Source organism: Anolis sagrei, chromosome 2, assembly GCF_037176765.1.
Source record: "Anolis sagrei isolate rAnoSag1 chromosome 2, rAnoSag1.mat, whole genome shotgun sequence".
NCBI classification, from domain to species: domain Eukaryota; kingdom Metazoa; phylum Chordata; class Lepidosauria; order Squamata; family Dactyloidae; genus Anolis; species Anolis sagrei.
Window position 1 is genome coordinate 101,393,019 of NC_090022.1, and position 12,576 is coordinate 101,405,594.

Here is a 12,576-nt window from a genome sequence, read left to right on the forward strand (position 1 = left end):
TTAAAGACTTTCAGATATACCAGCTAGTATTCTTCTGTAACTGTTTCAGTGAAGTCAAACACATCTTTAAGGTGTAATAACATATTCCATACTGCTAATGTCAACATTGCAAGAAAATAGAATTAGAGCCAGAGAGAGAATGAGAATTGATGGGAAATGCTGGCCTTTCTCTCCGCCAAAAAGGTAAATTATTTAATTATGTTCAGATATCCAGGAAAAGAGAATTAAAAACATCTTTAAGTGAGGTTTGCTTCAAAAATTAGTAGTTTATTACCAACGTATTTCAGTACAGGTGTGTTCAAATGAGACAACATTTGAAATTTGTTTGGTTCGAAGTCCAAAAGCTGTTGATCAGGATAGTTTAAATTCCAACAAACAGGATTCCATTATTCTCATACCAGGTTTATGCATAAATACAACTCAAGCCAGCTCTGCTGACTCTAAAACCACACACAAATTACACAGAGTTCTGGACAAGTATGTGCAGGTTCACTGTGGTTGTGTTTTTATTAGATTATTTACATCATAGTGGTTACCCAGTAAAAGAATATCTATTATAGAGAAACAAATATCCTTATTTAGCCCACCATGTAAAAATATCAGCACTCTGTCCCAACAGACGAAAAGGTACATTGGTTTTACAGGATTAGCGAACAGTTACTTAAAAGAGAGACAGTGATCTTTCTTGCCTTAAAGAGGAGAGAAACTTCCTTGAAACTCTGTGAGATAAATATATTGCACCTTAGTGATGTCATAGTGCCTCTTGCTATCAGTCAAAACCAGAATGAGAGAAAATATACTGCAACCGTGAATTTGTGAAATGTTCAAATTGTCAACCACATTTTGTTTTACTAGCCTAATGATGAGCAGCATGTGAATTTGTGTGTCTATGCACATATGTGTATACACTGAAATTGAACAAAATTATTTCCAACAGAAAACTAGCATAGAAATTGCCTGAAAAAGTTTGACTCTGTTTAATTTCTGAGAGCATTTGGTAGCTTTTGCCCAGTTTGTATCTCTCTTTAACACAAATCCACACACATTAGCTTGAGTCTCACAAAATAAACCAAGCTTCGAGTCTTATTAGCAATTTGACTTATCAGTCTCAATCTGCTGTTGCATATTGTTTTAGTGCTCCTGCTTGACTATTTCAGTAAATAGGACTGTCTAAACTAGCCATGAACTTTCTGTTCCAACTTTATTGGTTGTGACTTTCAAACTAGGATCACTGGCTTCTCTATCCCCAGGCAAGCTGGAATTTTAAAACAATGATGTGAGAGACAAATCAGAGTTCCTTCTTCAAATATCATAGTAAACCATGGATGGAGGGTCTGTCATTTGCATTTTCAAGAGAAGCCAGATGGGAATGACTTCAGCATTATGGACTCATAGATTTATTCATTCATTCTGAAAAAATCTAGCTGCCCAAATGTGATCTTAAAAGTTTATATACAGAGAAATTTTAAAAAACACAATGAGTGATTAAAGTGCTTCTCAGGTGTAGCCGCTTTTGGTCCTATGCTAGTTCTGTTCGCAACACATTTCACGGATTCTTGCTCCTTACCCTACACTGCAGAGACTTCAAACTGCCAGCAGCCTTCAGTTCCACTCTGCATCTCAGCAAATTAACACTGAGAAGAGAAATCGTGTCCTCAGCTACATTGTTTCATAGGAAGAAACCCCAGAAAAGAAACCAAAAGCATCATTTCCTATATGTGCTATTGCTGGAAAGTTCCTGAGTTGTATATAATAAGGGAAATTGGCCCATGTTGCCACTCCAACACATGTTTTTAAAAGATAGTAAAGTAACAAACTGTGTAGTCTTTATCTGCGTTTATTACTTGCATAGCATAGCAAATTAAACATTTAAGCCAAATTTCTGGCTGATCAGATGGAAGACTATGTGCAACACAACAAAATTATATATATTGAACTGAAGGGAAATGCAGTTTAACACAATGGGCAACACCTTCTGAAATATATTCTTAATAAATCAAAACAATCTGGGAGAATCACACATCTTTGGTTTAAATGACATTTGAAAAAACTTAAGGACCATAAAATGCCAAACATTTTCACCATCTCAAACATGTCAATATCTTCTGTATGTGGCTTCTCTTACAGAGCCTGCTGCAGATTCAAAGCAATTGGAAAGATCTGGACAACGAGTGAAATCACTGCCGAATGGTTCTCAAGCAGGTGATAATCATAGCATATCCTTTACTTTAAGGCTGGGACTAAAATGACAAAAGTAACACTGACCTTTACTGCTCTATGGAAGTCACACCTGTTTGCTGATGCAGAACCAGGCACCTTTACCTTGCTAAAAGATCTTGCAGCGGGCACCTCTGCTTTTCTTGATATTAAATATATTTGAAGCTATATGGGAAATAAATGGAACTAGGAAAGAGAACTCGGGAAAGAAAATCAACAGGAAAGAAATGACTGGGAGACTTTGCCTGAAAACTGAAAAGAATGCCAATCAGCATCAATGGTTGTTGTGAAACAGAGACATTGGCCACTTTGTCCTTTTATAGACACTAATGCCACAAGGGAGTGACAGGAACACTGATGTTTGCAATTCTATCCAACAAGTAAGAATGGGAAACCATTGCTGAATTGTCTGAACTTTTAACAATTCCCCATCACTTTCAGATTTGAACTGTGTGAGTCTGTGCCAGATGTGATCATTTAAAAAGAATTGTGTGGCGTGAGTGTATTCATCTAAAACACCTCCAAATTTGGACAGCAATATCCTCCAAACACAGTAATGAACATCCACCCTTCAAGCTGGATTACAAACTTTTGACTTCCTTATTTGTCAGCTCTGGACTTGAAATTGACTATGATTTGAAATACTTCACTTTCTCTCTGTCTATGGCACACTTCAGAAAAGGACAGAAACTGGACCACAAAGAGATTCCAGGAGGAGTGCCAGCTGGCATTTCAGAATGGAGTGAACAGAAGAGAGAGGACTAGGATAAGAAGCGAGTGTCTCTTTACTTCCTCAACACCGATAAAGGCCACAATAAAAGCAGGTAATCTTCCACTGTCTTTTGTCAAATGGTCACAGCTAAGCCTCTTGTGCTTTGATAAGGCCAAGTTCCCACCCATTCAGACAATAATCATGCTATTAGATTAAGCCAACTGACTCACGATCTGTGAGGAAAACAAAGCCAGCAAGTTTAACAGCAGCACTGAACAGGCACCAAATATCTTTTTTAAATTCTCTAACATTGATCTCTTCACTAGGAGGTAAAACAAAAGCTGTCCAGTAGCTGGGCAATGGGTTCAATAGAGAACATAAATCCCTTGCTCTCCAACCCAAAGCACATTCACAGTTCTCCAAGTGCAACTAGTCAGTCCCTGCCAGAGCAAATGAAACACAAATCTGTATCTACTCCCATGAAGCAGATCTTAGGCCACATTGGTTGCTTTTCACAAATAGTTGAGCAGGAAATGCTGACTGGAGCTGGCACAGAACGAAAGGGAACCTGGAGGCTCTCTTGCTGGCTCCCTGTCCACACCAGCAGACGAAGGCAGGTATTACAAGCCAACGGTGCTGTCAAGTCCAAGGGTTATGAAGCCTCTGCAGAGCTGAATGGTACAAATTTGGCAGGCTTGGTTGGCGATGCTGGAGACTGACTATCAGTCTCCTCACTTAGTTTGAAAAACATCTCTTGCTCTCGCTTCTTCTGATTCAGCTCATCTTCTAGTGCCTGAAAGCATAAAAAGAAAAGAGCTCAATTAAAAAGATAATGCCCAGTTAAATTAAAGTTAATCCTTCAGCTGTAAAAAACTTGGCTTCTCTCAGCCACCTGGATCCCAGCCAGGTGACTGGAAAGAGAGGTGGATGTTAAAGAGAAAATGAAATTGGATGGTGAAAAAAACCCCACAAGCTCTAATATGTAATTTAAGCTTAACTTGCAAAAAAAATCAGATATAAGTAATTCCCTCAACTTGATCCAGCCCATTTTATCTGCAGATCATTAAAATACACCTTATGGTACTACATTTTGAAAAATCGATCGGAAATTCCAGAGCTCAAATTACATTCTGAAATTGCGTCTTATTTCAGAGGATGTTTTATTTCAGTGTCAGTTGTCACCTTTTTTCGTGGCCTCAGCTTATCCCTCCAGTCTTTCAGGTTTAGATTGTGGTTTTCATCCAAGACCTTTAGCTTCTGGGTCTCATGTTCCACCAAAAGATGGCATTTTTCATTCTACAAAGATTTAACACAGAAAGGGGAAGAAGGAAGAGACAGAGATGCATGAGAACATAGAAAATACTTGGTAGAAACCTTATCATCTATCCTGTCTTGATTCCAATTAAATTCAACGTGAGTTCCTAGGTCTAGGAAAGAGTGAGACAGTGACATCTTTTGCAGAAGAAAAGATCTTCCCATTCACTGTTTATACCAGATGTAGCAACTCTGCTAGTCAGATACTAATGGATTAACTGTGATACTGACAATCCCCCCTCCACCTCTCCTATCTGATTATTTTCCAGTTCTGCTCTAGGCTTTGCTGTCAGACATATGGTCGAACTTTTCAGTACAGGTGACAAACTTCTGTGTAGCCTAGGTTAGTGGCATTCTAAGCTCTGGCCTCAGAGGAACACATCCATCTATAAATCTGATTGGTGGTATTAAGTTACCTGTAACTGCTGCAGCTCATTCATGTTGCTCTCACACTGGGCAATCATATCCTTCACCTGCGTCTCATGTTTCTGCTGCTGTTGCAGTCGTTCAGCCTTCTGTCTTTTTTCCTCTTGCTGTGAAAACTGCAGTAGAAGGCAGCATTTGGAATTAGATTATGTTCTTCTATTTCTTTGTTTTTAAATGACTCTCTACAATATTTATATACTAAGATCTAGAAGATCTAGATGATTAGTGCAATAATAGATATGGAATATGTTCAATTGTGGACAGCGTGATTTTAATAGTGAATGTAATATTTTAAATGTTTTAATGTGTATTAATTCTCATTTTAATTTAAGTGTTTATTTTAATTGTATGTTGTTTAAGGCACTGAATAGTTTGCCTATATGTAAAGCTGCCTTGAGTCCCCTTTGAGGTTGATAATGACGGGGTATAAATAGGGAAATAAATAAATACACAGAAACAGATATTTTCCTCAACAGGGCCATCAGTGTACCTTTAGAAATGATTTCTTCTTAGTAGAAATTGCCCTCAATTGTTCTTTGCACTCGCAGGAGGGTCTTAAAACCCACCCTTGTTATATCTCTTTATGAATGTAAATGGCCTCTTAGTACAATTTTATTTCACTACACTACAGGACCAGAATGATAAGAGAAACAGACATATGACCTTATGACCATTTTGCAAAACATTGTTGCAGGAAAGCTGCCTAAGTTTTCCATTATCTGAAATCTTTTACTGGTATTAACTTGCTTTTTATTTAACATGGAAATGTAAATACAAGTGTTATGAGATGAATGCCTGTCAAGTCTCAGGTTTAGTGGTTTCTCTTTGCACCTGCACTGAGTATGGAACTTTCCAAGTACCATTTATAACCCTTCCTCCCATCATCTCTTGCAAGAATCAAATCCTTTTGACAAGGTTGCTACCGCCTCCAAAAAAAGGTTACCTGTTTTATCTTCTCTCTCTGTTCTGATGCACTGCCACTAGAGTTAATATGGAGGCTCTTCTTAAACATGGCCATGCGTGTCTTCCCTTCACTCCTCTGGATTTTGGGGAGCCGGGCTTTCTCTTGTTGTTGCCGAATTTTCAGCTGCTCCATCATTCTCTGGTTATATCGTTGCATTTGTTCACGCTCCTGGAATCACAATGGTCACCCAGGAGAGAGTGGGGAGACATGTCAGTGTTTTGATTCCTCTAAAATGTGACTTTAATTGTCCAAGAGACTATTAAAGGTGGAGAGAGAGATTTAGAAAAACAAAAGGAACAGAGAAAGCTGGTACAGGCTGGACTGAACAAAACAAAGCCACTCAACCAGTTCTTATGAGGGTTCCTCACAGATTACTACAGGGAAAATAAACTTGCACTTACAGAAAGAACACACATTTAGAACCAATTTGAATACAGTGGCCCATATGCAAAGTTGCTGCGCAGCAGCAGCTCCACATGGAAGTGATCATGTTTAATGTACTTATTGACAAAATGATGGATTCAAAAGCATAGTGAATTTCTTCACCAGTGTGAATGGTATTATGTATGCTAAAGAAATAACTTGGGATCTTTGCAAATCATAAGCCACCAGCATAAATCATGCTACAAGGAGTGCACATTTCAGTGTCTCCAATACTCAAGCTACAACACTTAATTCATATTGAAAGAAAACAATAGTTAGTCCTCATCTATGTAATTAAACCCAATAAAAAAACCAATAATATCTATAAAGGCACTGTGCTAGTAGAGAATGCCTGGGCCTCATACTGTTACTTCCTTCTGTGAAGTTTCAGGTCAAAGTTCTATTTGCCCCAGAGATCATCCTTTAGCAAACTTGCTCACGATTACCTTCTAAGAGGTCTGAGTCACTAAACAAAAATAGCTTCCACACAACAACAGAACCATGATTATTTTCTGGAAGACACTTGTGTACTCATTGTCTTATATAACTGTTCCTATTATTAATATAAGTTATATTCCATAGATAATATAGAGTAGGTATACACATGTACAACTGCATCAGCCTCACATGCAATTTAAAGATTAGAAGCATCAGGACTCTGCATCTTCCTGATCAACCATTCATTCTTTTTCAGCTTGGTTTCCAAAGGGAAAATATGATCATCATAAATAATAATAATATAATAATAAAACGTTATGTATACCCCACCACTATCTCCCTGAAGAAACTCGGGTAGCTAACAAAAGCACTCCAAGGTACTACACTTAAAATAGGACCACACAGCATAAAAACAATACACTAATTAAGTGAACACAAAACAATAGTTCCCACAGTGACATTTTACACAAATTGCAGAAACCTTTAAAGAAAGGGTGAAACCTCTCTTGTCTTGTTATCATACTGAAGGCAACTCCCCCCCCCCCCAAATAAACAGAATCATAGTATCATAAAGTTGGAAGAGACTATGTGGGCCATCCAGTCCAACCCCATTCTGTCAAGAAGCAGGAAAATCGCATTCAAAGCACCCCCAATAGATGGCCATCCAGCCTCTGTTTAAAAGCCTCCAAAGAAGGAGCCTCCACCACACTCCAAGGCAGAAAGTTCAACTACTGAACAGCTTTCGGATGTGAGGGCGATCTGGCTGCGACATCTGTCACCCCATTGATTGCCAGGGTTGATTCGGCTGATCTGGCTGGCTAGGCGGGTGTCCCCTTCCTCCCTCACCGCTCCATGTGCGTCCCTCCCGAAGCTGCGCGCTCGGTGGAAGAGGACGACGTCCCAGGTATAGAAGGAGTGTACCGAGGTCTCCAGTCTTCGGTCCCGGGTTTACGATAGCTGCGCTCCCCTGCTAGAACCTCCAAACAAGCTACTGAACAGCTTTCACAGTCAGGAAGTTCTTTCTAGTGTTCTGGTGGAATCTCCTTTCCTGTAGTTTGAAGCCATTGTTCCACGTCCTAGTCTCCAGGGTAGTAAAAAAACAAGCTTGCAGTCTCCTCACTATAACGTTCCCTCACATATTTATGCATGGCTCTCATATCTCCTCTCTGCCTTCTCTTCTGCAGGCTAAACATGCACAGCTCTTTAAGCCACTCCTCATAGGACTTGTTCTCCAGATCTTTGATCATTTTAGTCACTCTCCTCTGGACACATTCTAGCTTGTCAATATCTCTCTTCAATTGTGGTGCCCAAAATTGGAAACAGTATTCCAGGTGTGGTTTCACCAAGGCAGAATAGAGGGGTAGCATGATTTCCCTGGATCTAGACACTATACTCCTATTTATGGGCAAAATCCCATTATTGTTTTTGGCTGCCGCATGACATTGTTGGCTCATGTTTAACTTGTTGTCCATGAGGTCTCTAAGATCTTTTGGCTCTCCCTCCCAATTTGCTGTTATCTGCAAACTTGATGATCGTCCCTCTAACTCTTCGTCTAAGTCATTAATAAGGATGTTGAACAGGACTGGGCCCAGGATGGAACCCTGTGGCACTCTGCTCGTCACTTCTTTCCAGGATGAAGAGAAAGCATTGGTGAGCAACTGTTGGGTTTGTTTGCTTAACCAATTAAAGATCCACCTCACTGTAGTTTTGCCTAGCCCACATTTGACTAGTTTGTTTTCCAGGAGGTCATGGGGGACCTTGTTGAAAGCCTTACTGAAATACAGATATGCTACATCCACTGTGTTCCCTGTATCTACCCAGCTTGTAACGCCATTGAAAAGAAATCAGATTAGTCTGGCATGACTTGTTTTTGATAAATCCATGTTGACCGTTAGCAGTGACCACATTAGGAAGGGAAATAGTTCCCTTCCTCAACTAGCCCTCATTTCTCCTATTTTTGCACTCATTCTAACTATGTAGAGAAGAATATCAGAGATAATAATGGGTGAAAACAACAGGTATATTAATATCTGGACAGATCTTACTGATATCTGTAGTCTTATTGACTCCTTCCATTGCTTCAATATCTGTTCTCCTGTAACTGACAGCAATATTGCTGTCGAATCACTCTGACTCACATACTATAATCTCCTGTGTTCTTCCGCTTGGGTTCCCATTTTAGTTTCGTATCTTTCACCAATCAAAGCACTACAGCAAATTTGCATATATTCACGCAAGGCAAAAGCACACAGTCCTGTGTAAAGATGTGCTGAGGTAATTTCCTTTATAACCACTCTATACTCTGTTCCTCTGTGGCAAGAACTGAAAGACAAAAAAATGTAAGATCTCGTACCTTGTCATGTTTTCGCACCAGCTCATGTCTTTGGAGAAAATACTGATCTTTCATCTGCTGTTTAAGAAGCTGGTGTTTCTCCTGCAGGTGGTGCTCTTCTAGCTCCCAGATGGTGGCTTCCCGATCTGAGGAAGACAAGGGAGAGAGGAACTGAAGGCCAGGAGTGAACATGTCAGGCAAAAACATTCTCAGTATTGAAGAAGAAAAATAAAAGGAGGCACAGAACAAATCAAACCTGCCCTATGGTTCAGTTTCCTGCCCAGTGCTCTTCCTTTTATATATTTTGTGTTGATGTAGCCTGAGAATGTGGACATATCACTGGAGAGGCAAAAGCTACCACCACGTGTGTTTCAGACCTCTGGCCTTTCCTGGTTCATTAAACAGGTCAGAGGAGGGCTGGATGAGCAGGGTAAGGAGGTCATTAATGCCTTTTTACAATAAGGCAGCATCCTGACATGCCTGAAGGAGGGTGTGGTAAGACCTCTTCTGAATCAACATTATCTGGATCCCACTATATAGGCTAGTTTCAAAACTTTTGATTTAGAGCAAGATACTGGGACAAACCCCTTGGTGGTGCAGTGGGTTAAACCGCTGAGCTGCTAAACTTGTTGACCGAAAGGTTACAGGTTCAAATCTGGGGAGCAGCGTGAGGTCCTGCTGTCAGCCCCAGCTTCTGCCAACCTAGCAGTTCGAAAACATGCAAATATGTGTAGATCAATAGGTACCGCTCTGGCAGGAAGGTAACAGTGCTCCATGCAGTCATACTGGCCACATGACCTTAGAGACATCTACGGACAATGGCGGTTCTTCGGCTTACAAATGAAGATGAGCATCTACCCCCCGAGTCGGATACGACTGGACTTAATGTCAGGGGAAACCTTTACCTTTACCTTACTGGGACATCTCAATTCTACATCTTCCTGGATGAGGCCAATTATCTATTCTAGATCTATTTCATTCTGGTTATAAACCTGGTTATGGAGAAGAGATAGCTTTGGTAACCTTGTGGATGGCTGGGAACAAGACATCTACTGAGGCAGTGGCTTTCAATATCATTGCCTATGGTATCTTTCCGAGACATCTTTCTGTGATGGGGTTTGGAGCTATTGTTCCTCAGTGGTTCCATTCTTTCCTGGAGGGACAGTCTCAGAAGGCCATGCTCAACTCCATAGGCAATGGGCTGTGGAGTCCCTTGGGATTTAGTCTTGTCCCCCCTTTGCTATTTAACATCTACATGAAACTGCTGGGAGGGGTCCTCTGGAGTTTTGAGGTCAGGCGTCACCAGTACACTGATGGTATTACAGCTCTATTACTCCTTTCCACCCAATTCCAATGAAGCTATTCCTATGCTAAACCAGTGGAATGGACAGGATGAGGGAAATCAAACTGAAACTTAATCATGGCAAAACAGCTCCTAATCAGTTGAAATGCAGATCCGGGAATGGGGATTCAGCCTGTGTCAGATATGGCGACATTCCCTTGCAAAAATGCAGGCTCACAGCTTGGGATACTCCTGGATTCAGCTAAGCCTGGAGGCCCAAGGTTTGGCAGCAACCAAGAGAGCATTTGCACAGATAAAATTAGTGTGCCAACTATACCCATTTCCCATCCCTCAGATAGTGTTGGACTCTTAGCTCTAATGGTGGGTCCTGGAGCTTGCCGTTCAGCAAGATCTGGAAAACAAGAAGTTCCTTACCCAAATTACATCCAAGGACTATACTCTTTTTGGTACCAAATATGTTCTGTAACTGCAAGTTGGTGGAAAATTGTAACTTTAAACTATTTGGCTATACTCCCTAAAATCACTGTCAAAATTAAATATTGTGGTTTTTTTTAAAAAAGATTAGCACTACTAAATATGGACAGGACATGGCATGCTTTTCATTACTCTTAGGCACTTTGTACCCCGTTCCCTTGTACCTATGCCAGCATCCTCTTGGAGGGAAATGTTATTTTCCAATAAAGGCTGGCTCTTTCCACATTTGCTTTCTCTGTCAACGTTTTTCTAACCCGTTATGTCAAACAAAACAAACCCTCTCACCCCTCATAAGTTGTTGTTTTTTGTTCAAGCACTCCCGCTCTTTGTCACAGATCTCCTTCCGATTTTGGGCTGTAATATTTTTTATGGCTTGTTCCATATCCTCAGCCTGTTTGGCTATAAAGTCTTGTTCCTAGAAGAGACAATTAAAAACCGAACACTCTTATTGGTATATCATTTTCAGCATTTTCTTCAGAGACAACAGGGAAGCAGGAAATCTAAATTGTCATCTGGATCTTTCCCACATCATGAACTTGGCCTAAAAGCAATAATTAATCCCACCAAGAGTGGGGCACAGCAAGTCCATACTTGTGTGATTTCCACCGTCAACAGGACTACAGTGAAGTCTTGGTATCTACTGGGGTTTGGTTCAGGACCTCAGTGGACACCAAGATTTCCTGATGCTCAAGTGCCATGATATTCATACATGTAGTAAAATTATATCATTTATATAAGATGGCAATATTACAGTTTTCCTTTTGGCATTTTGTTTTTAATATTTTCAAGCAGTGGATGGTTGAATCTGTAAACGCAGAAACTGTGGACAAGAAGAGCCTACTGTTCTTCACTACTAATATATGGATTTAAGATAATCCTTTCTAGAACTTACCATGGCTTGCTTCTTTTGTGTAAAATCTTCCATCTTCACCTTCATAGTCCCTTTGCGCTGTGCCCGTGGGAGCTTCTCAATGTCACTCTTGATCTTTAAAAAAATGAGACAAAAGATCTTCAGACTTTTTGGTTACAGAGATTTCTTGAAATGGCAGAGCAAAAGAGGTGCCACATGCTGGTTGCACTTGCAGGTTGTTTGGGGAAATTATTCTGAGATTTAGAATGTTGGCCAGAGACCTTTTTTACTATTATTTTGCTCCATCACTCATGCAGGGCAAAAAATGGGTCCGGAAGAGGCTCAGCATGGCTTTCTGGACACAATGGTACTATCAGGAGCTATAGTGCTGTGTTTTTCAACTCTTGAGATACTGATGAATATTAGAGACCTGAAGATATTACAGAATCAGATTGCATAGAGTTTCCATGCGATAAATATACATTATGAAGAAGTAATCCTTAATCAGTTTTATGAGGATTACCTATGGGAGAGAGTTAAGTGTGGATTAATTAAAGCTACTTATTGAGTTCACAGCCAAGACAAGATTCCAGCCAGGAACTTACTGATCAGTAGCTCATACTCTCAGACACTACACTACACATTAGATTTTCCCCAATCTCCAGATTTGTGTGCCTCACTACAATTTTCCAGTCCTAGGTCCTTTCTGTGTTTCCCGGGGAGTCTTGTTCTCCCTTATGGCTGTTCCATATCCTCTTCATCACCATAAGCCTTCTAGTATCACTGTTCCTTGTGTGCTCTTCAGCCACCTTACCTTCAAGCTCCCTGTTCTGAACCTTTCCTTAAGTTGCTCACCTGTGATATAAAGGTCACAGAATAGGGGCCAAGGAGCTTGCACTCAAAATTACGGGTGAGAAATAGATGGCATTACAGATATTGTTGAACTGTAAGTCCCATTACTCACAAACAGTATAGCTCTAAGGATGCCTGCCACAAATATAGGTGAAATGTCAAGAGAAAATGCTTCTAGAACATGGCAATACAGCCTGAAAAACCTACAACAACTCAGTGATTCTGGCCATGAAAGCCTTCGACAATATATCAAACATCTCTATGGGGAGAA

At 40.3% G+C, this 12,576-nt stretch overlaps 1 protein-coding gene across 2 annotated transcripts in view; it reads right to left on the reverse strand.

Moving 5' to 3' along the window:
- Window positions 1-246: 246 nt before the first annotated feature.
- Window positions 247-12,576, reverse strand: part of STK10 (serine/threonine kinase 10) — a 129,967-nt gene continuing 117,637 nt past the window's right edge. For both annotated transcript variants that reach the window (XM_060765099.2, XM_060765098.2), the window contains exons 13-19: window positions 11,496-11,588; window positions 10,889-11,018; window positions 8,848-8,972; window positions 5,613-5,801; window positions 4,660-4,785; window positions 4,112-4,225; window positions 247-3,722 (exon numbers count right to left, since the gene is read on the reverse strand). In XM_060765099.2, coding sequence (XP_060621082.2) covers window positions 3,582-3,722; window positions 4,112-4,225; window positions 4,660-4,785; window positions 5,613-5,801; window positions 8,848-8,972; window positions 10,889-11,018; window positions 11,496-11,588 — 918 coding nt within the window. In that variant the 3' untranslated portion in view covers window positions 247-3,581. The remainder of the gene's footprint in view (window positions 3,723-4,111; window positions 4,226-4,659; window positions 4,786-5,612; window positions 5,802-8,847; window positions 8,973-10,888; window positions 11,019-11,495; window positions 11,589-12,576) is intronic.